Source organism: Rhinoderma darwinii, chromosome 1 (assembly GCF_050947455.1).
Source record: "Rhinoderma darwinii isolate aRhiDar2 chromosome 1, aRhiDar2.hap1, whole genome shotgun sequence".
In the NCBI taxonomy this organism is placed as follows: domain Eukaryota; kingdom Metazoa; phylum Chordata; class Amphibia; order Anura; family Rhinodermatidae; genus Rhinoderma; species Rhinoderma darwinii.
In genome coordinates, this window is record NC_134687.1 from 169,558,332 (window position 1) to 169,585,646 (window position 27,315).

General features: G+C 42.8%; 1 protein-coding gene across 1 annotated transcript in view; it reads left to right on the forward strand.

Moving 5' to 3' along the window:
- LOC142738186 (bifunctional heparan sulfate N-deacetylase/N-sulfotransferase 3-like) overlaps nt 1–27,315 on the forward strand; it is a 365,924-nt gene that overhangs the window by 305,599 nt on the left and 33,010 nt on the right. Inside the window, exons 9-10 of the mRNA XM_075849744.1 lie at nt 11,928–12,051; nt 17,728–17,902. Of these exons, the coding sequence (XP_075705859.1) occupies nt 11,928–12,051; nt 17,728–17,902 (299 nt within the window). The remainder of the gene's footprint in view (nt 1–11,927; nt 12,052–17,727; nt 17,903–27,315) is intronic.

Below are 27,315 nucleotides of genomic sequence, written 5' to 3' on the forward strand. Positions count from 1 at the left end.
GCCCTCAGCTACCTCTGGTAGCTTAGAGCAGGGAGATTTAACTGCTCCTGACACTGTTTATTTATCCTGATGCAGCGCCGTGAAAAGGCGTATGCATCAGAATAAAGCCCATTAGTGGCCACCGTGAAGTGGCGTATTGGCGGTCACTAACGGGTTAAGCAACTCTACCATGTGAGACCTGAACTAAACAGTCCTCATATCTCTGTTTTCTAATACATGTTCACTGCAGAAATGTCTGGATAGTTTTCAGTGGGTTAATACTCTAAAAATGTTTCCAACTTTTCCATTTGCAAGAAAAACTCAGGGGATAGCCAAAAGAAGGCAGTGTTGAAAGATATGAGAAAAGGAGCTTTTGGTAGATTACTGTTGATAATAAACATAAATGGCAAACATTAAAGAAATATTAAATGTGTGTTTGAAAAAAAGCCTAATTAGTTTATTGGTAATTTCAGCTTCAACATAATAATTTATCTATTGTCTACCCTAAAACTGTCACGTTTACATACCTTGATATAATTGCAGAGCATAATTACTAATTTAAGTCAATTAGAAATGAAATACATATTACAAGTTTATTTAAAACCAGATTTAAAGGTTCACTACATGTCTAATGTATTTTAATGGTATATTAAGAGATGTCTTATACATTTTATGGTATTAAGAATTTAACGCCAATTAAATTCATTCATGAGACATTAATATCTATTAAAGCTTGTGCTTTATTAATAAAGTTGCACACAATACTTAAAAATCGGAGGCGTTTCTGTGTCACTAAGTTTCATTGTGGGGAAATTAATCATTTACCAGTTGAAAAGCTGACAAATGTTACACTACAGTGTTTATCTGTTTTGCATGTGTGCAAAGAGAAGGAAAGAAAGTATGAACGATTTTTATGAAAGGCAAAGTTTTTAAAGGGGTTGTCTGTAGAGATGAGCGAACCGGGACAACCGAACCCGGTTTCGGTCCGAACATCGGGAAAAGTTTGGTTCGCAGCGAATCCGAACTTCACCGGGTTCGGCCGAACCCGTTTTGACCGAACCCGGTCAAAAATATTATACAAATCGGCAGCCACTTGTCTCTATCAATCACTGATAGAAAAAAGAGGCTGCTGATTAAAAATAAAATAAAAAGCATTTCATACGTACCCGGTCGTTGTCTTGGTGACGAGTATCTCTTCTTCCCCCAGTCCGACCTTCTTTTCTGACGCGGCAGCCTGTGATTGGCTGCAGAGGCCTCTGCAGCTTGAGATTGGCTGCAGAGGCTGCGGCAGCATGTGATTGGCTGCAGCGGTCACATGGGCTGTAACGTCATCCAGGAATGTCGGGCCGGATGTCGAGAGGGACGCGTCACCAAGGCAACGGCCAGGAGACCGGACTGGAGGAAGCACAAAGTTCTCGGTAAGTATGAACGTCTTTTTTTTTTTACAGGTTACTCTATATTCTGATCGGAATTCACTGTCCAGGGTGCTGAAACAGTTACTGCCGATCAGTTAACTCTTTCAGCACCCTGGACAGTGACTATTTACTGACGTCGCCTAGCAACGCTGCCGTAATGACGGGTGCACACATGTGCCACCCGTCATTACGGGGCCTCATGCACACGACCATAAAAACACCCGTTATTACGGGTCGTAATTACGACCCGAAATAGCGGGCCCATCGACTTCTGTTAGCCACGGGTACCTTCCTGTTTTCTCACGGGAAGGTGCCCGTGCCATTAAAAAGATAGAACATGTTCTAAATTTTTTATTTTACGGGTCGTGCTCCTATACTTTATAATGGGAGCACGGCTCGGAAAAACGACCGGCTGTCCGTGGCCGGCCGTGCTCATCTCCTGAAATACTCTGTGCTGCCTTAAACTCTGTGGACAGGTCAGGATCCTGTTTCTTTTAAATGCTGCTGGGGAACCCGCTTGATCCACTATATAAGGCTGCGCTACAGTGCAGCATTTAAAAGAAACAGGATCCTGACCTGTCCACAGAGTTTAAGGCAGCACAGAGTATTTTAGGAGATGAGCGTGCAGATTCAGTGCTGCTGTGATTGGCAAGTCACCACTTAATGGTAAGAGCAGAGTTCACAGCAGCACAGAGTATTTCAGGAGATGAGCGTGCGGATCTTGCGCGGGGTGGTGACTTGCCAATCATGTGAAGGTGTTATTGAGGACAGGAGTGGAGGAGAGGTAACAGACTGAGAGCTACGTAATGGTAAGAGCAGAGTTCACAGCAGCACAGAATCGGCACGCTCCTCTCCTGAAATACTCTGTGCTGCTGTGAACTCTGCTCTTACCATTACGTAGCTCAGTCTGTTACCTCTCCTCCACTCCTGTCCTCAATAACACCTTCACATGATTGGCAAGTCACCACTTAATGGTAAGAGCAGAGTTCACAGCAGCACAGAGTATTTCAGGAGATGAGCGTGCGGATCTTGCGCGGGGTGGTGACTTGCCAATCATGTGAAGGTGTTATTGAGGACAGGAGTGGAGGAGAGGTAACAGACTGAGAGCTACGTAATGGTAAGAGCAGAGTTCACAGCAGCACTGAATCTGCACGCTCATCTCCTGAAATACTCTGTGCTGCCTTAAACTCTGTGGACAGGTCAGGATCCTGTTTCTTTTAAATGCTGCACTGTAGCGCAGCCTTATATAGTGGATCGAGCGGGTTCCCCAGCAGCATTTAAAAGAAACAGGATCCTGACCTGTCCACAGAGTTTAAGGCAGCACAGAGTATTTCAGGAGAGGAGCGTGTGATTGGCTGCAGAGGCCGCTGCAGCCTGTGATTGGCTGCAGAGGCGGTCACGTGGGATGAAGCGTCATCCCTGGAGGCCGGCCTTCTGACGTCATCCTGACGTGCGTGACCGCCACTACAGCCTGTGATTGGCTGCAGCGGCGACATGGATGAAACGTCATCGCTGGAGGCCGGACAGGAGGAATGTAAGTATGAACTTATTTATTTTATTTTTTATTACATTAAAATTGTACTTTCCGCGCGCCGAGCATGGTACTGTCAAGGTTGCTGAAAGAGTTAGAGCAGCCCATTAACTCTTTCAGCACCCTGGACAGTACCATGCTCGGCGCACGGAAATTACAGGCTCGGTCAGAACTAGTTCGGTCCGAATCTAACTTTTTCGTGAAATTCGGCGAAGTAGCCGAACCGAACTTTTCATAAGTTCTCTCATCTCTAGTTGTCTGCATTGGCAAAGTGATCCAATGGTCTCTTGACAAGCACCAATGGTCTCTTGATGAGACACCAAGTGATCTGCTGTAATCTGTAGGAAAACCTGACAGTAAAAGTTCTGCACTGCTTACAGCATTTATAGGTAAGCAGGGGCAGATTAAGGGTACCATGAGCCCCAGGCACTTTTTCAGGTTCCCCCCCCCCCCGAACTCCGAGGGTGCTGTACCGTATATATTTGCAGATTTCTGTTTAGGCGGTCACAGATCTGGCACGGTTTTAATTTAGCTGTAAAAGCAGAATGAGCCATATAGAAGAAAGAAAGCAGAATACTTGAGACACTGAAGTGGTCAGGTGCTTTATAACTTTTTTATTTTTACGTCCATGGTTTTTTGGGTTTAGTTTTTACTGTATATATTTACCTTCTCTTAAGGTAAAAGTAGATTTAACATATACTTTTACCTTAAGAGAGGGTAAATATATACAGACCCAGAACCAAGCTCAGGACATATATACAGCCCCAGAACCAAGCTCAGTACATATATACAACACCAGAACCAAGCTCAGTACATAAATACAGCACCAGAACCAAGCTCAGTACATATATACAGCACTAGAACAAAGCTCAGTACATATATACATCCCCAGAACAATGCTCAGTACATATACACAAAGCCAGAACCAAGCTCAGTACATATATATATAACTCCAGAACCAAGCTCAGTATATATATATATATACAGCACCAGAACAAAGCTCAGTACATATATACATCCCCAGAACCAAGCTCAGTACATATACACTACCGTTCAAAAGTTTAGGGTCACTTAGAAATTTCCTTATTTTTGCAAGAAAAGCACAGTTTTTTCAATGAAGATAACATTAAATTAATCAGAAATACACTCTATACATTGTTAATGTGCTAAATGACTATTCTAGCTGCAAACGTCTGGTTTATAATGCAATATCTACATAGGTGTATACAGGCCCATTTCCAGCAACCATCACTCCAGTGTTCTAATGGTACATTCTGTTTGCTAACTGTGTTAGAAGGCTAATGGATGATTAGAAAACACTTGAAAACCCTTGTGCAATTATGTTAGCACCGCTGTAAACAGTTTTGCTGTTTAGAGGAGCTATAAAACTGACCTTCCTTTGAGCTAGTTGAGAATCTGGAGCATTACATTTGTGGGTTCGATTAAACTCTCAAAATGGCTAGAAAAAGAGAGCTTTCATGTGAAACTTGACAGTCTATTCTTGTTCTTAGAAATAAAGGCTATTCCATGCGAGAAATTGCCAAGAAACTGAAGATTTCCTACAACGGTGTGTATCACACCCTTCAGAGGACAGCACAAACAGGCTCTAACCAGAGTAGAAAGAGAAGTGGGAGGCCCCGCTGCACAACTGAGCAACAAGACAAGTACATTAGAGTCTCTAGTTTGAGAAATAGATGCCTCACAGGTCCTCAACTGGCAGCTTCATTAAATAGTACCCGCAAAACGCCAGTGTCAACGTCTACAGTGAAGAGGCGACTCCGGGATGCTGGCCTTCGGGGCAGAGTGGCAAAGAAAAAGCCATATCTGAGACTGGCTAATAAAAGGAAAAGATTAATATGGGCAAAAGCACACAGACATTGGACAGAGGAAGATTGGAAAAAAAGTTTTATGGACAGACAAATCGAAGTTTGAGGTGTTTGGATCACACAGAAGAGCATTTGTGAGACGCAGAAAAACTGAAAAGATGCTGGAAGAGTGCCTGACGCCATCTGTCAAGCATGGTGGAGGTAATGTGATGGTCTGGGGTTGCTTTGGTGCTGGTAAAGTGGGAGATTTGTACAAGGTAAAAGGGATTTTGAATAAGGAAGGCTATCACTCCATTTTGCAACGCCATGCCTTACCCTGTGGACAGCGCTTGATTGGATCCAATTTCATCCTACAATAGGACAATGACCCAAAGCACACCTCCAAATTATGCAAGAACTATTTAGGGAAGAAGCAGGCAGCTGGTATTCTATCTGTAATGGAGTGGCCAGCGCAGTCACCAGATCTCAACCCCATAGAGCTGTTGTGGGAGCAGCTTGACCGTATGGTACGCAAGAAGTGCCCATCAAGCCAATCCAACTTGTGGGAGGGGCTTCTGGAAGCATGGGGTGAAATTTCTCCTGATTACCTCAGCAAATTAACAGCTAGAATGTCAAAGGTCTGCAATGCTGTAATTGCTGCAAATGGAGCATTCTTTGACGAAAGTTTGAAGGAGAAAATTATTATTTCAAATAAAAATCATTATTTCTAACCTTGTCAATGTCTTGACTATATTTTCTAGGCATTTTGCAACTCATTTGATAAATATAAGTGTGAGTTTTCATGGAAAACACAAAATTGTCTGGGTGACCCCAAACTTTTGAATGGTAGTGTATCTCGTCAGTTTTCGTTGGAGGTGGATACCTCCTCTGTTTGTGCAGGTGCACTTCTGTTCCAGAGGGGTTCCAAAGGGAAGGCAGTGGTATGTAGCTATTATTCTAGACATTTTTCTCCCGCAGAGCGAAATTACTCTATTGGGGATCGGGAGTTACTGTCCAAATTGGCTCTGGAGGAGTGGAGACATCTACTAGAGGGCGCAGCTCACCCCATCCTGATATATACCGACCACAAGAACCTCACCTATCTCCAGTTGGCCCAACGGCAGAACCCCCGTCAAGCCAGGTGGTCGCTGCTTTTCACCCGGTTCCATTTCCAGTTCCACTACCGTCCTGCTGACATAAATCTGAGGGCCGATGCCCTGTCCAGGTCAGACGAAACAGAGGACACCGTGGAGTCTCCGCAAATTATCATTGATCTGTCCTGTATTGTTTTTTGCTAATTCTCTGCAAGTTAGAGACATCCCTCCTGGGAGAATCCTTCGCTGGGGGCATAGCTCCAAACTGGCTGGGCACGCTGGTGCTCGTAATACCCGATTGCCCGTCATAAGATATTGTGGACTTTGTCTCGTCCTGCTCTGTGGGTGCTTCCAACAAAGTTGCTCACTCCAAGCCTGCAGGTCTGCTCCAACCTCTGCCTGGCAGCATATAGCAATGGACTTTGTCACAGACCTCCCTTCCTCTGCCGGATGCAATACAGTCTGGGTGGTGGTGGACAGGTTCTCTAAGATGGCTCATTTTGTTCCGCTGACCGGCCTACCTTCTGCTTCTCGACTGGCTAACCTCTTCATCCAACAAATCTTCCGCTTACATATCTTGCCTTTTCATATCGTGTCTAATCAGGGGCTTCAGTTCACCTCGAAATTCTGGAGAGCTCTCTGTAAACTCCTAGAAGTGAAGTTGGACTTTTCTTTAGCCTACCATCCCCAGTCCAATCGCCAGGTCGATAGGATTAACCAAATCATGGAGAATTATCTTCTCCACTTCATCTCCACGTGACATGATGAGATGACTGGGTACAGCTTCTTCCATGGGCCGAGTTCTCATACAACAATCACACAAGTGAGTCCACTGCTTCTACACCATTCTACATTGTGTATTGCCAACATCCACGAATCCCTCTTCCTTGTCCAGCTACATCCCAGGTACCCGCAGCTGACACTTTCTACAGGTTTGGCAGCAAACCCGGTCCTCTCTTCTGCAGACAGTAGATCGCATGAAGCAAAAGGCAGATACTAGGAGAAGAGAGCCGCCTCAGTATCTCCCGGGTACCAAAGTCCTTTAGGAAAATCCATCTAAAGGTGCCTTCCTACAAGTTTCCTCCCAGGTTCCTCGGATCCTTTGAGATACTACAACAAATAAACCCTGTCTCCTATAAACTTTGGCTGCTTCCTACCCTCAGAATCTCCAACTCCTTTCATGTGTCCCTCCTGAAGTCTGTGGTCCTGAACCGCTATAGTATGACTCGTGGTCCCGCAGTGGCTCCCAGCGGATTCATTTGACGTGCTCGAGGTTAAGGAGATCCTGGACTTCAAAAAAGTAGGAGGAAGAACTTTTTATTTAGTGGATTGGAAGGGGTTTGGTCCAGAGGAGAAGTCCTGGGAGCCAGAAGAGAACCTTAATGCCCCTACCCTCATTAGGAAGTTTCTCTCTCTCTCTGGTCCTAAGAAGAGGGGGTGTAAGAGGGTGGATACTGTAACGACCATGACCATGGACCGTTGTTCCTACTCACCCCTCGACAGCCGCGGCCATGACTCTGCAAGTGCTGGTCGGCATCTCCTTCCTAGGAGACGCCAGCACTCACTTCTGCCTTGCTTCACTGGGTCCCGTAGGGCCAATGCGCGCACATGAAATAATCTCTAATGAGTCCATGATCACCCTGGACTATAAAAGTGGCTCTGCCCTTTCAATCATTGCCTGAGCGTTGTTGTGTTTACCCGTGTTAATCTTGCAAATGGTCCCCAGTGTTATTCTATTCCCAGTGTTCCCGCCTGGTGTCTTTTGCCAAGGTCCCATCTGAGCCTAGCTGTTGCTACATTCTGAACTACTACAGGTACCATTGTGCTTGGACTATATACACATTGACTTGGTAAATGTCACGTTGGGGTACGTGGACCCACTGGGCCGTACCGCCTTGATGGTATGGCATCTGGCCAACAGGACACAGGTCACAGTCTATAGTTTGTATAGGTGTACCTGTGATAGCTCAGACAGTAGCAAGACAGGATCGGCTGGGACAAGGCAGCAGGCAGGCTCCAGGCATGGTGAAGCAGGACAGGTGTGGTACTCGGCGCAGCATGGCTCTGACTCAATACGGCACTTGACCAGGATATCACGGGATACAGGTTACAGGTAACAGGAACGGGAAACACTGGGAACTGGAAATCACTTAGGAGACCATTTGCATAGACAGACTAGGGTAATGACAACAAAGCTCAGGCAAGGCAGGAAGGGGCAGAACCCTTATTATAGTCCAGGGTGCTCTGGGAGCAATCAGCTCAATCTCACACCTGTGTGCGCTTTGGCTGCTTAAGTCTGGACTGAGCTCGCGAGCGCACCCTGGTGGCCACTGTGGAACAGGACGGCTGCATGTGCAGACATCTCTAGAGAGAAGGGCGTCGACCGGTTGGAAGGAGTTCGTGGTCAGCGACCACGGACGTCACAGTACACTGGCCAGCTGCTATCCCACTACGTCGTTACGGCCCAGTGGGTCCACATACCCACAGATCGTGACACACACATTAGCCCAATGTTGTCAATTATGACTGAGAAACATGATGGGGTTAATTACTTTTAATGTGAGGCACATTCAAAATTCACCACACCACGTGCCTCACATCAGAAAATTGTATAACTTATTTTTTTTTATTACTGTTGGCAAAGTATCGTTTCGGTATCGAGAGTCGCAATACTACACAAAGTATCAGTATCGAAGTCCAAATTCTGGTATTGTGACAACCCTAGTCTTATACCTATGAGTGAGCAAGCGCCTCGCCCCGGTTGTCTGGTTGAAATGATGCACACCTGGCTTTGTCTATCTAAACATGTTAGTGAGCATATACTTGGCCCTGGTTATATGGTTGACATGAGGCACACATGGCACTGACTGTTCAGACATATGGGAAGACTATACCTTGCTTTGATTGTCTAGATGAATGAATAAGCATCTGAATCTGAATGTATGGATGAGAGAGCGAGTGTCTAAACAATCGGTCAATGTACACCTGGCACTGGCTGTCTGGATGACGGATCCGGCGTATGCCTGGCCCTGTGTGTTTTGATAGGTGAATGGGTGCCTGGCTCTCCACCTGGTACTGGCTTTCTGGATGAGTGAATGCACGCTTGGCTATCTGGACAAGTGAGTGAGTCTATGCCTGGCACTGGCTGTCTGGGCGAATTAAAAAGCTCCTAAACCTGGTGGTCTAGAAAAGTGAGTGAGTTCTTTGGCCTTGGTGTCTTACATCTATTATATTTTTCTTTATATTGTAGGTATTTTATTTGTACACTGTATAACCCAAAATTTGGCACTTTATTGCCTATTTTTTTATTAATTTTATGGCTTCTTATATAAGCATTTTGAGGCTCTGTTATTTACTTATTGGATGGCCCTGTTGTTTGCAAACTGGACATTGTATAACCTTTTTATTTGAGTACTTTCTGACACTGTTATTTGTGTACTAAATAACAATGCTATTTCTGTACTAAATGGACCTTTTATTTGTGCAATGTACAGACCTTTTATTTGTGCTTTGTTTGACCATGTTAGTTATGCTCTTTGTGGCTCTATGATTTGTGTGTTATATGGCCTTGTACCCTGTGTGTCTTGGTTATTTGTATACTCTGTTGTTTTGTCATTTGAACATTTTTGGTACTATTATTTGTGCACCAATGGCCTCATTCTAGTCTAAACTGAAATTTGAGGAGATGTTCTTAGTAACCAGTCAGATTGATTTTTCCGGCACAAGTTAGAAAACGAGAGCTGAAATCTAATTGATATCTGTGTGCAACCACTAGTTTATATTATTGATATGGCACTGTTGTATTGCACTTTTAGTTATTTGGAAACTGTAATGCCGTATTGTTAGGGCTTTGTATGGTGCTGTTATTTGCACATTTATATGGGCACTATACGGCACTATTGTTTTTGTTCTTTATGACAAATAATTTATGTATATTAAAGTAGTAATTTTGGCTGTACGGCCAACATGCTTAAAGAGGACCTGTTACTAGGTCAAATAAGTTGAACCGGTTAACTGACCTAAATAGCGCTGTCTTCCTGATTTCTGTGCTGTATTATTTTTTTCCTGCCCCCCGCTCGCTCCAGATATATGGCCCTCTATTGTGTTGATTCCCTATTTGCTAATTTGCTGTAGTTAGCCAATGGGGTGGAGCTAGCTTTAATGCCTCTTAATTTGAAAAAAATAATGCAAGGCAGCTTGATGGTAATTCACGCCCCGGTTGGCTAACTACAGCAAATTAGCATATAGGGAACCAACACAACAGTGGGCCATATCTATGGAAAGGGAAGGGGGTCCAGGAAGAAAAGAAAAACAGCGCTAGAATCAGGGAGACCATGCTATTCAAGTCAGTAGACCCGTTTTAACTTATATGGCCTAGTGACAGGTCCTCTTTAAGTCTGGACTATGAAACGTGCAAATCTGGACATGGTGTAATATTCTAAATATATAAAGAGTGCTTCTATTTTGACACTAATTATTATAAGAGTGTGGCTAGAGCAAGGCGAAGTGTGAAGAACCTGATTTCTTCTGAAATTTTCATCACTCCATGGCAAATGTATACTTTTGTAAGCATTTTGATCATATGTGCTATTTTTATCACCACTTTTTTTAATTAAATTTTTTAATTATACATAACCACAGTACACTATCCCTCTCCCTGTTTAGTTTTGGATCATTAGTCTACTTAAGCGTATGTTGTCTATAGGGTGAAACAGTATAAAAATCATGGTACAGTATAAAAAAAGCAAAATACAAAAAGCAATTTGCAGATAGGTAGGAAATATAATCTTATATCTTCAACACTTGCTTGCCAATCGTGCAATATCAGGTAACAACACCCTTATAACTTGTGAGATGTCATCCCTATCTCTAAAACTTGTCACTTAGTTTAATAAGAGTTCATATTATTAAATTGAAACAGCTGGCATTGTAAAGGTGACTCATCTGTTCTCTCTGTGTTTTCAAAGAAGTATTAAACTTTTAATTCAGAAAAAAATTGACAACTTAACTTTCTACTGCACTAATATATTGATGAAGATGTTAATAGTATATTGTCAATAATATTAATATTCTTCTTAATAACAGTAAAGAAATTGCTCTATGTTTAATCATACCTTGCTTTGATATGTTCTAAGAAAAGAAAACAAAATATGACCACATTATGTGTGAGATTTTGAGAAAAATGGTATCTAAGCACTGTGATGACAACAATTGGGCTTAATTTCATGAAAAATCCTGTGGGAAATTATTGCACCAGTTTTATCTGCCAACCTAAACATTTTTTTAGATAAATGTATTTTTAATGTTTCAGAATCCAGTGCCAGCATAACAATTCTTGTATGTATCTTATGAAGAAAATATAGATAAAAAGAAAAACAATGTAATACATATCTAACAAAGGAAAAAATATAGAAATTAGTGTTAAGAAAAGACTTCACGCCTGAAAAATGTAGCAAAATATGCAATTATTATTTGTCCATAGACAGGTGCATTATAGATCTCTTTAGATGTACACTACGTCATTTGATGTATCCATATATTTTCCTATATGTTAAAGTATTAACCCAATAAAAGTAGATCACCTATCACTAACAAATTCTAAAACCGGACATTAACATATACAGTAGATAAGGTCATTGCTCTGAAAATACTTGTATAATCAGATTGTGGTGCTAGACTCCCTGTCCTACTGTGCATATAAGCTCCCATACTCTTACGCTTGCACGAAAATTTTAAAGTTCTAATTGCTTCCTCATGAGTATAACAACATTTTGTGTTAGCGGTGACTTCAGGGGAAGGGACATGATGGAGACTGCAAAACAGCTGTTTTTCCCCTTGCCATCAAGAGTTCCTGTATTTTTAAAACCAAGGATAGATACAGCACTATTCCTGCTGTCAAAAACAGTGAAACCTTAAAGAAAGCCTGATGAACGCCATTATAAGTCCATAGGATCCGTCAAAATAAGTCAGGATCCGCGTGATAACACATCCGTCATATGTGTCTTGGCTCCAATAATAATAGAAGTCATGAAAGTACATACAGATTATCTTTTTATTATCATAGAATATGTTTGTAAACTGTGTTGATATCCTTTTTTTGCAGGTACTACAGCTTTATACTTATTTTTGGTTATGCATCCTGCAATAACTAGCAATTCACCAAACCCAAAAACATTTGAAGAGATGCAGTTTTTCAACGGAAATAACTACCACAAAGGCTTGGATTGGTAAGGGTCAGACTAAATGTTTGTTTCATGTTTTTCTATGTTAGGGCAGTCCTTTATTTCTAAGGAGATAATACTTAATGAAATATAGTGAACACTATATACTGGAGTAAGATTAATGCACACCCTAGTCAAGTCCTTGTTCATGTATAATACAGGTCTTTTTCACTTACGAGCCCAAAATAAAAAACGTAATGACACTGTACAAAGAGTTTTACAATTACTAGTCCAGATAGATGTCTGACACAGAAGACCCGGCATTGAGCAAGGGCAAAGTTCAGACTACGTAATGATCGCAATCTATCATTGTTTTATTAAAAGCAAAACTGTGTAGGTTTTATTCGCTTAGTAGCCATTAAAAAAATTTGAAGCAGCACCTCATCCAATTTAGGATGGTTATGGTACATCAATTTTTCTGTCAAAAGGCAGAACTACCGGATGATCAATCCCTGACCTGTTCTATGATATAATAATATATACAGGTATGTAAAAGTTTGTGCTCCCCTTACCACATTTCATGTTTATTTTTCCAAAACTGTTAATGCGGGTCCATCAAGTCTCCAATGCCACCCTATCTAAGGGCAGCATATGATAGAGGAGGAGACACTGATCTGGGAGGTATATTATTTTCTTTGAATCCTGCTTCTCCTCGCGATGTGACTGATCCACATGCCTCAGAAATTAAGGAGCACCTTTATATTAGGATAATTTGAAAGTACCACTATCGGTTTTCAGAGGCCTTGAGGTGCCAAAACATAAGAAACAGAAAATCAGACTCCTCAAGGACTTTATCTAGGGGTGTAGTGAACATTTTGACCGCACAGATGCTTCAGAAAATGTATTAGAATTGGGCCGTAACAATGAAAAAATATTTTTGTTTACAATATTATGTCATTTTATCTAAAACGTTTCTTTTTCACAAGGACTATAGCAGAGAACGCACTGTAGCATTTCTAAAGCAATTTCTCCTGAGCGTGCCAATACCCCATATGTAGTCATAAATTGCTGTTGGCACATGGCAGGGCTCAGAAGGGAAGGAGCGCCATTTGGCTTTTGGAACACAGATTTTGCCTGAATAGTTTGTCCCATTTGCAAAGGCCCTGAGATACCAAAACAGTGGAAACCACCACAAGGGACCCCATTTAGGAAACTACACTCTTCAAGGAATCCATCTATGTGGGCACTGAGCATTTTGACCCAATAGGTGTTTTAGGAAATTTATTAGAGTTGGGTCGTAATAATGAAAAAAAAAAATTTCTTCCAATAATATGTCGGGAGTTATCCATAAGGGGTTAGAAGACTCAGAGGCCACTTTAGTGGCAGTCCTGGGATGCCTTCTTGGCGGTTCTTCTTCACTGTCACTAAATAATGAAAAGGATAAGAAACTAGGTGGTCACCCTCACTACCTGTCTCAGTTTCAGAGGCGGCACTAGTTAGTAAACACTCTGTGGTCCATTTTCTTCTGTGTACAACTTATGTGCTCAAAATAACAGAGATGATGTCCTGAAAATTAGTGGGGTATATTTAGCACACCAAAATTGACAGAGGTGATTACAGCGAGGTGATGGCCTTAAAATTGGTGGCATACAATTAGCGTACTAAGAATTAACATAGGTGATAACAGCGAGGTGATGGGCTAAAAATTGGTGATGTACAATTACCATACTAAAAATTTACAAAGGTGATCACAGCGAGGTGATGACCTGAAATATTAGTGGCGCACAATTAGCATACTAAAAATTTACAGAGGTGATCACAGCGAGGTGATGACCTAAAATATTGGTGGTGTACAATTACAACAAAAATTTACAGAGGTGATCACAGCAAGGTGATAATCTAAAAAATAGGTGGCATACAGTGACCATGCTAAGAATTAACAGAGGTGGTCACAGCAAGGTGATGACCTGAAAAATGTATTGCCTACAATTAGCCTACTAAAAATTGACAGAGGTGATCACACTGAGGTGATGACGTAAAACATTGGTAGTGTAAAAATGATCACAGCAAGGGGAAGAACTGAAAAAATTCTGCCATATAATTAGAATACAAAAAATTTACTGAGGTAATCATGGCGAGGTGATGACCTAAAAAATTGGTGGCATACGCTCAGCATACTAAAAATTTACAGAGATGATCACAGCGAGGCGATAACCTGAAAAATTTATGTCGTATAGTTAGCGTACTAAAATGCACTAAGGTGTGCGTGTGTGTGTGTCTGTGTGTGTGTGTGTGTGTGTGTGTGTGTGTGTGTGTGTGTGTTTTAAGACCAAAGGGAAATTGAGCACTAATGAGGCCACAGTCTAGAAAACGGAAATTATCTGGAGTGAACCAACATGCTACATTATTATAAGAACAACAAAATGGATCAGATTTTCCACTATGGCAGAAAAGCATTTTCTCTCTTTCCTCTCTTGTGACTGGAAGATCATAAACTAACTAAATATAAGGCTGACTCCCTCCTGGTCATGATGTGCCTCAGCAAACTAACGCTGAAATACAGTATTATTTACAAAGTCAATAGCCAGGTAGTCACAATTGTGTCTAAGCCTCCGTATGTTATAGATCTCTTTACAAGTCAATCAGATTTATCATTACTTTTTTTATAGGTCATTTTCAGCAACTTTCACAAGTCTGAACTTTATTTCATGAAGTCAATTTATTTTCCTTCTGTTGACCATTGATTACTCTGCACCTCTATAAAATGTAACTTTCACTAACCACGGGAAATAAAATGAGTGCAACACACTGCTGGCTTGTGCTGAATTACAAGCAGGACTTTAATCATTACCTCAGCTTTTCTTAGTTGACATCTAATAATGTGGTTCTCTCTAGTCAGCCTTTTGGATGTGAACTTAAATTACTGTACTTTGGAGATATAAAGAATATTTAAAGTTTATTTTATTTACAGTAATGTTAGAAATGGGCATTTATTTATCAAGAAGGATTTTTCTCATATCTCTCTGTTAATCAATCTATCTATCTATCTATCTATCTATAAATATATATATAAACACAACAAAAGTTTGAACAGCACATTCCAACAAGATGCTACAAAACGTGTATGCAGGTGCAATAACACCTGTGCTTGCAAATATACAGCAGACAAAGAAAGGTTGACAGCACACTGCAAACACTAATGCCACCTAAGCCACTAAATATAAATAAATATGCATTACTGCTAAATCTACTTACAAATAGGGAGGTTCTTATTGCACATTTTGATCAAAAAGTGTTTGCCCACCTGCCACGACAAAGCGACCTCTGTAAGGTGGGGACCTACTCTGCACATACACCCAGAACTGGGACTAAGCCTACATATATATCTGGGGATGGTAAGATATATATAGATATAGATATATATTCAAAAGCCTGGAATCAACGTGAAGTTTCCTTCTTTTTATGTTTTAAAAGAGAAAATAAGAAAAACGGTTGTCACGTTGGGTTCGTGGACCCACTGGGCCATACCACCTTGACGGTATGGCAGCTGGCCAACAGGGCGCAGGTCACAGTCTATAGTTCGTATAGTGTACCTGTGGCAGCTCGGACAGTAGCAAGGCAGGCTCGGCTGGAACTAGGCTGCAGGTAGACGTCAGGTGTGGAGTAGCAGGACTGGTGTGGAATACAGCACAGCATGACTACAACTCTGCACGGCACTTGACCAGGATAGCACGGGATACAGGATACAGGTATGGGGAACACTGGGAACTGGAAAACACGAGGAGATCATTTGCATAGACAAACTTTGGGTATGACAACAACGCTCAGGCATGGGAGGAAGGGGCAGAGCCCTTCTTATAGCCCAGGTTGCTCTGGGAGCAATAAGTCTGGACTGAACTTGCGAGCACACCCTGGTGGTCACTGTGGAACAGGCAGTATGTGCAGACATCTCTGGAGAGAAGGGCATCGACTGGATGGAATGAGTTCGTGGTCATCGACAACGGATGTTACAGTGGTCTAGATATTGTTATATTGTAAATGTATATTATAGTGGGAAATGGCTGATTTTTTTATGTAATATCTACATTGTGTAATGACGGGGTAGGGAGACAGACAGGTGAGCCCTAATCTACCCGCCACTCAGTCCCTGCCTACTTGCACGGCCCGTCCTAGGCGATGGCGTACAACTGGGCGATGGTCCCTACGCTCAATATGTGCATGACAGACAAACAGACAAGGGTACACAGAAGCTATGGGAAATGGGGCAGTTGCCCACGGCAAGACCGTGAGCAACAAGAGTAGTGAACGAGCCGAGTCAAACGAGGAGTGTACGAGGTACCAAACGCAGAGCAGGAGCGCAGTCAGTAAAGCTAGGGTCAAAACGAAGCGAGGTCAATAATGATAGCAGGAGCAGCAGAGCCAGGAAACAGGAAAGAATCACAGGCAAAGACAAGCAGGAAATGAAGGTATAAATAGACCGAGGGCGGGAGCTAGAACCGTCTGGCCAGGCTGTGATAGGTTCTCCCACTCCTGAGCCTACCAGCCAGAGTGGAAGCAGATCGAGTCACTCTATCAGACTTAGGAGCAGGTGCAGACTGATTAACCATGGGCGTCGACACAGAAGCTGTGCCTGGCAGATCCTTTACACATTGACTTACAAATACCCAATTTCATTATGCATGTCTCTTGTGTTTCATTGGCTCATTGTGTTATCAAATCCTAAATGATCATTTTAAAATGCTAATTCATCAATAAAAAACTCTTGCGCAATGTTAGCCCAGCTCCGATCACACACACAGTTTTGATGCAGTTTTGCTGGTAGTTTTTGGCTCCGTTTTTAACCAAACGTAGAAATGGACACAGAAGAAAGGAAATGCATCAGTCTTTCCTTTTGTACCCATCCTCCCTTTTGGATCCACTTCTGGCTTCGGCTAAAAAAAACTGAGCCAAAATTTTTATCAAAAACTGCATAAAAACTGTATGTCTGATCCTGGCCTAAGGAAGCAATACAGTTAGCCTTTTTTGGGAACCAAGAAATCTAAATTTGCAGAACATTTGTGAGGTGCAGGACAAATAAAAATATGCTGGACACCATCTGTCAAGCATGGGGAAAGAAAACGAATGGTCTGGGTTTTTTTTGGGTGATTGTAAAGTGGAAAATTTGTATAGAGTAAAAGGAATCTTGTAAGAAGGCTATCACTTCATTTTGCAATGCCATGCAATACCCTTTGGATAGCACTTGATTGGAGACAGCTTAATTCTACAACAGAACAGTCACCAATGCAAAACCTATTTAGAAAAGAAGCAGTTACTTAGTACTTTGTCTATAATGGATTGGTCGGGCAGTCACCAAATCTCAACCATATTGTGCTGTTGTAAAGTGCCCGTCAAGCCAATCAGAAACAAACATTACATGTACTGACCACTAGATGATATATTTTGTATTTTGTAAGTCTTCTCCACAGTCCCATATCACTAAACAAATAATGAAATAATACCTATTGTAATGTATGTTGGCAGAGTATAAAGGTCAGCCGCATAGGGTGAAAGGGCAATCGACTTAGTATCAATAAGATGTCTGCAATGTGGGTCTCAAGAAATGCATCAAGAATTACAGCTTGCTAGTTTGTTTTTTATGGCAGGTATGTTATTGGATTTCTAAAACAAATGTCAAATAGAATATATATTAAGTATGTTAATTTGACATTGTTGGGTTTACAGCATCTTGATGTCTCTTCTCAGGTACATGGATTTCTTCCCAGTCCCATCAAATTTAACCACCGATTTCTTGTTTGAGAAAAGTGCCAACTATTTTCATTCTGAAGGCGCTCCTAAACGCTCCGCTGCTTTAATCCCAAAGGCAAAAATTATCACAATTCTTATTGACCCCTCAGATCGAGCATATTCCTGGTACCAGGTAAGATTTTCCTGTATATACAGAACATTTTTTTAATAACCAGTCTCATGTTTTACCTATCTTATTCTCTAACATATTTTTTTCTCTACAATTCTCTCCCATTCGTACATAAATACACTTAAATGTGTTTTTATTTTTATTTTTGTATTTTATTGAATTTTTTATCATTACCAATAAAGCAGAGACGGTGTTACAGGCCTGGTCTGATTGTGTTTTCACAAGTTGGGGTAGTCCGATTTACAGACAATATCGAACACACACTGGGGATGGCAGAGATAATATAACTGCTTTGCCCTATTTTCCAACACTGACATATATGACCTAAAGTTCTTAACACACACACACACACACACACACACACACACACAACCACACGCATGAGGGAAGAGATGATTTTCACCATTAATGTATAACAGAGTTCCTAACGCACAGACAGAAACATACATAAGAAGACAAATATATTATAGTGTAATTCCCTAGGCAACAAATTCCCACCCCAGGATACATTATCTATTCTACCTATATGTCCCCAAAGTTCAATAAAAAAGAAACAAAAAAAAAAAGCAGAGAGTATTATGAATTGTATAAAACAAGATTAGGTTTAGAAAACCATACCCAATAGAAAACCCAACAATAAATGCGATATCAATATCACACGGTGCCAATTCTGAAAGATATATATGTAAAACAAAAAAGAAAAACTATATCAGAAATATAACCAGGCACTCTTGGGTCATTGAAAATTTATGAAAATTTATTTTATTATTAAAACTCCAATTATTTAGAAAATATAAATGTATTCACACAATTTAAAACATTTTTGTCTCCTGGCCAGGAAAAGGTTACATACAGATACAAAATATACTGATAAGTAGGAAGCATAGATGTACACCTTGTTTTCCCCACAAATCGGGGTAAATGGCAAGAAAATAGATCCAAGAAAAAATCGCTAGGTTGAATTCACACCTGCGTTTTTTTCCCCTTGCACATACTTATGTGTATTTCCTCCAAAAAATGACAGCAATTCTTGTCAAAAGAGCGTGTAGTAGATTTATGAGGAAGGCCTTCCCATATATGAAAGAAGCATACCCCTATAAAAATAAAGCTGTCATTCAGTAAGGGGTTTGTATTTTTTATTTGTGTGTGGCTCTCATTCCTCCCTTTCAAGGATCAATCTTGCCTCAGGGATCAGGGGTAATAGACAGTCTATTTCCTAGACCATTCCGGTCAAAATATATTCCTCCCGATCCTTATAATTATCACAGAGAGCTCCGTTCTTAATGATTTTATACTGCTTTTACCTTTAAACATGCGCAAAGAGACGTGGAAGAGCAGCAGGCACAATTTGAAGCTCCAATGCCTCTCACCAGGTGGTATTCAGGTGAGATTCCGCCCATAAGCTCATACCTTCCTTCAAGCCTTTAGGATTGAGTTCTTCAATATAGGCTTTATTACGTCTCCGACATGCAAGGTTGCTCCACAGAAACATGTAGAGGTATTAGATCCAAAAGAAAGAGGGGCCCACACTTTCAAGAAGGTGATTTTCCAAACCATATAGTATCCATATAGTATCCTTTTTCGTGCGATGTTCCCAACACGGCCAGGGATTCACAAGGCAGAGTCTCGACGTCACTACCCGCCTTGCTTGATTAGGTCAGCTGACGCGTTTCATCCCTTATCGGGATTTCCTCAGAGCTGTCTTAGCAAGTCCAGCCAGATTCAGTGCATTTATAGGGTCCAACGTGCTTTCATTGGTTCTATAGTTGGGAATAAAATATCCCGTACCGAAGATCTATGTTATTGCAAGATTACCCTCATATTCCTTCAACGAAGTGACAACAATAATTTTCTTTCTACATCAAAAAATATATGTTAAGGAAAAAACTGACAATCAATTAGTTCGATATTAATGAACATTTTAATCCCTATATAGATCGTGCATAATCAATAATGTCCCTCATACGCTAATATATATGTGAAACTCGAGTTTTGGAGAAAATTACTTCCTGCCTAAATAAAGTTAAATAATATTACCCAAGTTATACATTTCATATTTCACATATTTTTTGAAATGTTAAATACAAATATTTTTCCTTTTAATAAAAGAAAAAAGAGAAAAAGAAAAACTTTTCTTTCCATATTTTTACATAGAGAGACATAGATACGAAGAGCTTTTAAATATTACATTTTTGTTTATTACATTTTTATTTAGTCAAGATATTCAAGCCCGTTTTTTTGCAAATAACCCATAAATATAGTTCCATTATATGAGTAAATTCTCAATTTTATGACAAAAAAATTATGGGTGGAGTTCATTGAGCCTTCCCGGGACAGCAGGGAGGGGGCTCATACCCAAAGGGGCAACAAAGTCCCAAGTCCCCACTAACCCCGGAAGGAACACGAAAATACAGTATTATGAATTGGCAGGTTTTTTTTTCTTTAACAAATTGAGTCAACTTAACCCAAAACAAGCATTGACAACCACCTAGAGATATGTGATGGAGGCCCAAACACTGTCAGTCACATTGATTGAAACAGTAAATCAATGGGGCTGTAACATATAGCCAGGACTTTATTACACATAGCAGAACACTGATACAGTATTTTAGCCACTCTATCCCAAATGCTCCTGATTGCAAACGGCAATAGTTCTGCCTCTCTCTCCGGTCCTATTAACCTTCCCAACACAAAAACGACTTATTGGTTTTTTCCTCTCTAATCAGGGATTATTTACTCATAAAGTTGGGTAAAGTGAGGTGCTGCTAGCATTTCAAATGGGAAAGGGTAAAATGTTAAATACATATTGTGCAAAATATAATAGGGGGAATATTGTCGTAAAAAACTGGTGAAAAACAAATTGTGATAAATTTATTTAAATGGAGCTTGCTGAATCAAAAAATTTAGCACAACTCGCAAAAGTATGTTAGAAATTTTTCTCGTCATTATTCCACCTCATAACTGGCAGTACGTACACCAGTATTCTGCACCAAGAAAAAAGATACACTTTGTTTATAAATTTGGAGCATTTTTTTACGCCTCCTCTAAGACACGCCCCTTATTCCTAGGCACTATTTCTACTGAAACTATTGCAGTAGGTACAAAAAGAGTCTAAAACATAATATATCTGTCTATATGTAGACTAAGAGACTTGATACTACCTGCTTGATACTTGTGGAGGGTACCTGTAATGACGGGGTAGGGAGACAGACAGGTGAGCCCTAATCTACCCGCCACTCAGTCCCTGCCTACTTGCAACGGCCCGTCCTAGGCGACGGCGTACAACTGGGCGACGGTCCGTACGTTCAACAAGTGCATGACAGACAAACAGAAAAGGGTACACAGAAACTAAGGGAAATGGGGCAGTTGCCCACGGCAACACAGTGAGCAACAAGAGTGGTGAACGAGCCGAGTCAAACCAGGAGTGCACGAGGTACAAATCGCAGAGCAGGAGCGTAGTCAGTAAAGCCAGGGTCAAAAATGAAGCAAGGTCAATAATCATAGCAGGAGCAGCAGAGCCAGGAAACAGAAAAGAATCACAGGCAAAGGAGGAGCAGGAAATGCAGGTATAAATAGAGGGTGGGAGCTAGCTCCGTCTGGCCAGGCTGTGATAGGCTCTCCCACTCCTCAGCCTCCCAGCCTGACTAATAGAAGATTGTGTCACTCTCTCAGACCTAGGAGCAGGTGCAGACTGATTACCCACGGGCGTCGACACAGAAGCTGTGTCTGGCAGATCCTTTACAGTACCCCCCTTTTAAGAGGGGCCACTGGACCCTTTCTAGGTGGACCTGGCTTATTGGGGAAGCGAAGATGGAACCTCCTGAGCAATACCCCAGCGTGAACATCCCGGGCGGGTACCCAAGTCCTCTCCTCAGGCCCGTAACCTCTCCAATGGACCAGGTTCTGGAGGGAGCCTTGGACCATCCTGCTGTCCACAATCTTGGCCACCTCGAATTCTACCCCTTCAGGGGTGAGAACAGGGACCGGAGGTTTCCTCGAGGGAGCCAAGAACGGGGAGCAGCGTTTAAGAAGGGAGGCATGAAACACGTTGTGTACTCGAAAAGACGGGGTAACTCCAGTCGGAAGGAGACAGGGTTAAGGACTTCAATGACCTTGTACGGCCCTATATATCGGGGAGCAAATTTTTTGGACGGGACTTTAAGGCGCAAATTTTTAGAAGATAGCCACACCAGATCCCCGACCACAAACAAGGGGTTAGCAGAACGTCTTCTATCTGCCTGAGTCTTTTGTATGCTCTGGGACGCCTCTAGGTTCTTCTGAACCTGGGCCCAGACTGTGCACAGTTCCTGATGAACGACATCTACCTCAGGATTGTTGGAACTACCAGGTGAAACGGAGGAAAACCGTGGATTAAACCCAAAATTACAGAAAAAGGGGAAGACCCCTGACGAGTTACTGACCCGGTTATTAAAGGAAAATTCGGTGAGGGGAATGAAGGAGACCCAATCATATTGAAAGTCAGAGATAAAACAACCTTAAATATTGTTCTAGAGACTGATTAGTCCTCTCAGTTTGGCCATTAGTTTCAGGATGGAAGGCCGAGGAGAAGGACAGATCAATCTCCAACTTTTTACAGAAGGCTCTCCAAAACAATGAAACAAATTGTACCCCTGTGTCAGAAACAATATTGACAGGAACCCCATGGAGACGCAGGATGTGTTTGACAAACAAGGTAGCTAACGTCTTAGCATTGGGTAGTTTCTTGAGTGGCACAAAGTGGCACATCTTACTGAAACGGTCTACTACAACCCACACCACCGACTTGCCTTGAGATGGAGGCAAATCGGTGATAAAATCCATGGAGATATGGGTACAAAGTCTCTGGGGAATGGGCAAAGAACATAGTAAGACCGCTGGTCGGGACCTGGGAATCTTGGACCTAGCACAAATTTCACAAGCTTCACAAGCGTCGACGTAGGCCTTAACGTCTTTAAGCAACCCAGGCCACCAATAGTTTCTGGCAATAAGATGCTTGGTACCCAGAATGCCTGGATGGCCAGATAGTGCAGAGTCATGATTTTCCCTGAGTACCCTTAGCCGGAATTGCAGGGGAACAAACAGCTTGTCCTCAGGAAGGTTCCCGGGAGCTGAACCTTGATTAGCCGCAATTTCGGAGACTAAGTCAGAATCAACAGAGGAAATTATTATACCTGGAGGCAAAACACATGCAGGATCTTCCTCCGAAGGAGGACTGGCCATGAAGCTACGCGACAGTGAATGAGTCTTAATATTTTTAGACCCAGCCCTATAGGTGACCAAAAAGTTGAATCTAGTAAAAAATAACGCCCATCGAGCTTGTCTCGGGTTTAGCCTCCGGGCAGATTCTAAGAAAACCAGATTCTTGTGGTCGGTAAGGACCGTTACCTGGTGCCTAGCCCCCTCCAGGAAGAGGCGCCACTCTTCAAATGCCCATTTAATGGCTAAGAGTTTGCGGTTGCCAATATCATAGTTACTCTCAGTGGGCGAGAACTTCCTGGAGAAGTAGGCACAGGGACGGAGATGGGTGAGGGACCTTTAACCCTGGGACAAGACAGCACCCACTCCCACCTCGAAGGCGTCAACCTCCACGATGAATGGCTCCATTTGATTAGGCTGAATCAGCACAGGGGCCGAGATAAAGCACTTCTTAAGGACCTCAAAAGCCTGGACCGCCTCTGGAGGCCAGTGGAGGAGGTCAGCACCTTTGCGAGTAAGATCCGTAAGAGGCTTAGCGATGACCGAGAAGTTAGCAATAAATCTCCTGTAATAATTAGCAAACCCCAGGAAGCACTGTAACGCCTTCAGGGAGGCAGGTTGGACCCATTCAGCCACAGCCTGAACCTTGGCAGGGTCCATGCGGAATTCATGAGGAGTGAGGATTTGACCCAAAAATGGTATCTCCTGCACCCCAAACACACATTTTTCGGTTTTAGCAAACAGTTTGTTTTCCCGAAGGGCCTGGAGCACCTTCCTGATATGCTCAATGTGGGAGGACCAGTCCTTGGAAAACACAAGTATGTCATCAAGGTACACTACAAGAAATACCCCCAGGTAGTCTCTCAAAATCTAATTTATGAAATTCTGGAAGACCGCGGGAGCATTACACAACCCAAAGGGCATGACGAGGTATTCTAAATGACCTTTGGGCGTGTTAAACGCAGTCTTCCACTTATCCCCCTCTTTGATGCGGATAAGGTTATAAGCCCCCCGTAGATCAAACTTAGAGAACCATTGGGCCCCCTGAACCTGATTGAAGAGATCAGGAATCAAAGGCAGGGGATACCGGTTCCTTACAGTGACCTTATTCAATGCACGGCCTAAGACCACCATCCTTCTTCCCTACGAAGAAGAAGCCAGCACCTACCGGAGAAGTAGAGGGGCGAATATAACCCTTGGCCAAGCATTCCTGGATATACTCTCTCATGGCTTCACGTTCGGGACAAGAGAGACTAAATATCCTACCCTTAGGGAGCTTAGCTCCTGGTACCAAATCGATTGTGCAATCGAATTCTCTATGAGGAGGTAACACTTCGGAGGCCTTTTTAGAAAAAACATCAGCGAAGTCCTGAATAAACTCAGGTAGAGTGTTCACCTCCTCAGGGAGAGAGATAAAATTAACATAAAAACATGACGTCATGCATTCATTACCCCATTTGGTAAGATCCCCAGTATTCCAGTTAAACGTGGGATTATGCATCTGCAACCAGGGAAGGCCTAAAACCATATCGGACAATAATCCCTGCATCACCAGTACAGAGCACTGCTCCAAATGCATGGAGCCAACAAGGAGTTCAAAAACAGGGGTATGCTGTGTAAAATAACCATTAGCAAGAGGAGTGGAGTCAATACCCACTACCGGGACAGGTTTAGGCAAGTCAAACAATGGCATAGCTAGAGACATAGCAAATTCCACAGACATAATATTAGCAGAAGACCCTGAATCCACTAAGGCACTGCCGGTGGCAGACCTACCCTCAAAAGAGACCTGAAAGGGAAGCAAGATCTTATTAGGTTTCATATATACGGGAAATACCTGTGCGCCCAAATGACCTCCCCAATGGTCACTTAGGCGCGGAAGTTCTTCCGGCTTCTTATTCTTATGCCTAGGACAGTTGTTCACTTGATGCTTGTCATCCCCACAGAAGAAGCAGAGACCATTCTTCCTGCGGAACTCTCTACGTTGTTGGGGAGAGACGGAGGCCCCGAGTTGCATAGGTTCATCCGAGTTTTCCGTGGAAGAATGAAGCAACGGAACCTCGGGAGCCATCATGGGGGGGGGGTCAGAGGGGAAGGCACAAAAAACTTTCCAGTCGTCGTTCCCTGAGACGTCGGTCAAGACGTACCGCTAAAGCCATAACCTGATCTAGGGAGTCAGAAGAGGGATAGCTAACTAACAGGTCTTTCAGGGCGTTCAACAGACCCAATCTAAACTGGCACCTCAAGGCAGGGTCATTCCACCGAGAAGCTACACACCACTTCCTAAAGTCAGAACAGTACTCCTCAACGGGTCTCTTACCCTGACGTAAGGTCACCAGCTGACTCTCGGCAAAGGCAGTCTTGTCAGTCTCGTCATATATGAGCCCGAGAGCGGAAAAAAAAAGATCAACAGAGGAAAGCTCAGGGGCGTCAGGAGCCAAGGAGAAGGCCCATTCTTGGGGCCCGTCCTGGAGCCGGGACATAATTATACCCACTCTCTGGCTCTCAGAACCTGAGGAGTGGGGCTTTAAACGGAAATAGAGCCTACAACTCTCCCGAAAGGAGAAAAAAGTCTTCCGGTCCCCTGAAAACCGGTCAGGCAACTTGAGGTGGGGTTCAAGAGGTGAGGTGGGGGGCACTACCAGGGTAGCATCATGCTGGTTGCCCTTCTGAGCCAGGGCTTGGACCTGTAGGGAGAGGCCCTGCATTTGTTGAGCCAGGGTCACAATGGGGTCCATAGTTGTGTCAGGGACCAGGGTAGAAAAGGTATATGGGCCTGTGATTATGTAATGACGGGGTAGGGAGACAGACAGGTGAGCCCTAATCTACCCGCCACTCAGTCCCTGCCTACTTTCAACGGCCCGTCCTAGGCGACGGCGTACAACTGGGCGACGGTCCCTACGCTCAATAAGTGCACGACAGACAAACAGACAAGGGTACACAGAAGCTAAGGGAAATGGGGCAGTTGCCCACGGCAACACAGTGAGCAACAAGAGTAGTGAACGAGCCGAGTCAAACCAGGAGTGCACGAGGTACAAATCGCAGCGCAGGAGCGTAGTCAGTAAAGCCAGGGTCAAAAATTAAGCAAGGTCAATAATCATAGCAGGAGCAGCAGAGCCAGGAAACAGAAAAGAATCACAGGCAAAGGAGGAGCAGGAAATGCAGGTATAAATAGACAGAGGGCGGGAGCTAGCTCCGTCTGGCCAGGCTGTGATAGGCTCTCCCACTCCTCAGCCTCCCAGCCTGACTGGTAGAAGATCGTGTCACTCTCTCAGACCTGTATATCACTGGCAGGCACTGCATATATCCTGCCACATACCCTGTAAACTACTGTGAAAAAAACAAAACAAATGGGTATGTATAAGGCAAAAGATGTAACTATCAAGGAATAGCCATATCAGTATACGAAAGAATCTCTGTTTATTGAACACAAAAAGCACTACATAAAAGTTAAAAACATTTAAAATAGCATAAAGAATGCCATGTATAGATCACTGAAGGGGGAATACCACCATGATAAGTGGCTAGCAAATAGCTACCTCTTTACACTCACCTAAGCCCCCAGAGCAGGCATGCAATGCATATAGATATAATCTTGAAAAAAGTGTGTGAAAATGTTGCATCAATTAGGCATCAAATCAGCATGTCCTTTGTCTCAAGCTATATGGGGGAGAAAAGGGATAGAAAGCCCCATGCGTATCGCCACAAAGTGGCTTCCTCAGGGGTAAGTTTGCATGTAGACATGTAGTGTCTCTATATAGCGTAGCAAATTAAAAATAATCAAAAGTGCAATGGCGTGCACCTGTGGACGCACTTACCCCACCCTCCACAAGTGAGCCAGTGAGATGACCCAGCTGCCCAAATGCCGGGACGCAATGCGCATGCGCCGAAGCCGCCACCATGTGCACCTGATGATGGACCCGGCACACGCGCAGTGCATCCAGCAGGACAGCAACCGCCATGGATACCAAGGCGAGTAGTCACTCAGTATGCGCACGCGCCGGCCCGCTACCATGACAACATGACGCGGTAAATCAGCTCACCGGGAGGGGAGGAGAGGCAAAGAAAAAAGAGGGCCGGGAGGCTGGAAAGCCAACGTATATTTATGGCTATGGGTAAATCGCTGCCAGCTATCTTACCCCGTGACAACGGGTCACTATGATAGACATATAAGTTATTACATATACTCAGTGTATTGGAACTTAGTCTGGGTTAGTTAC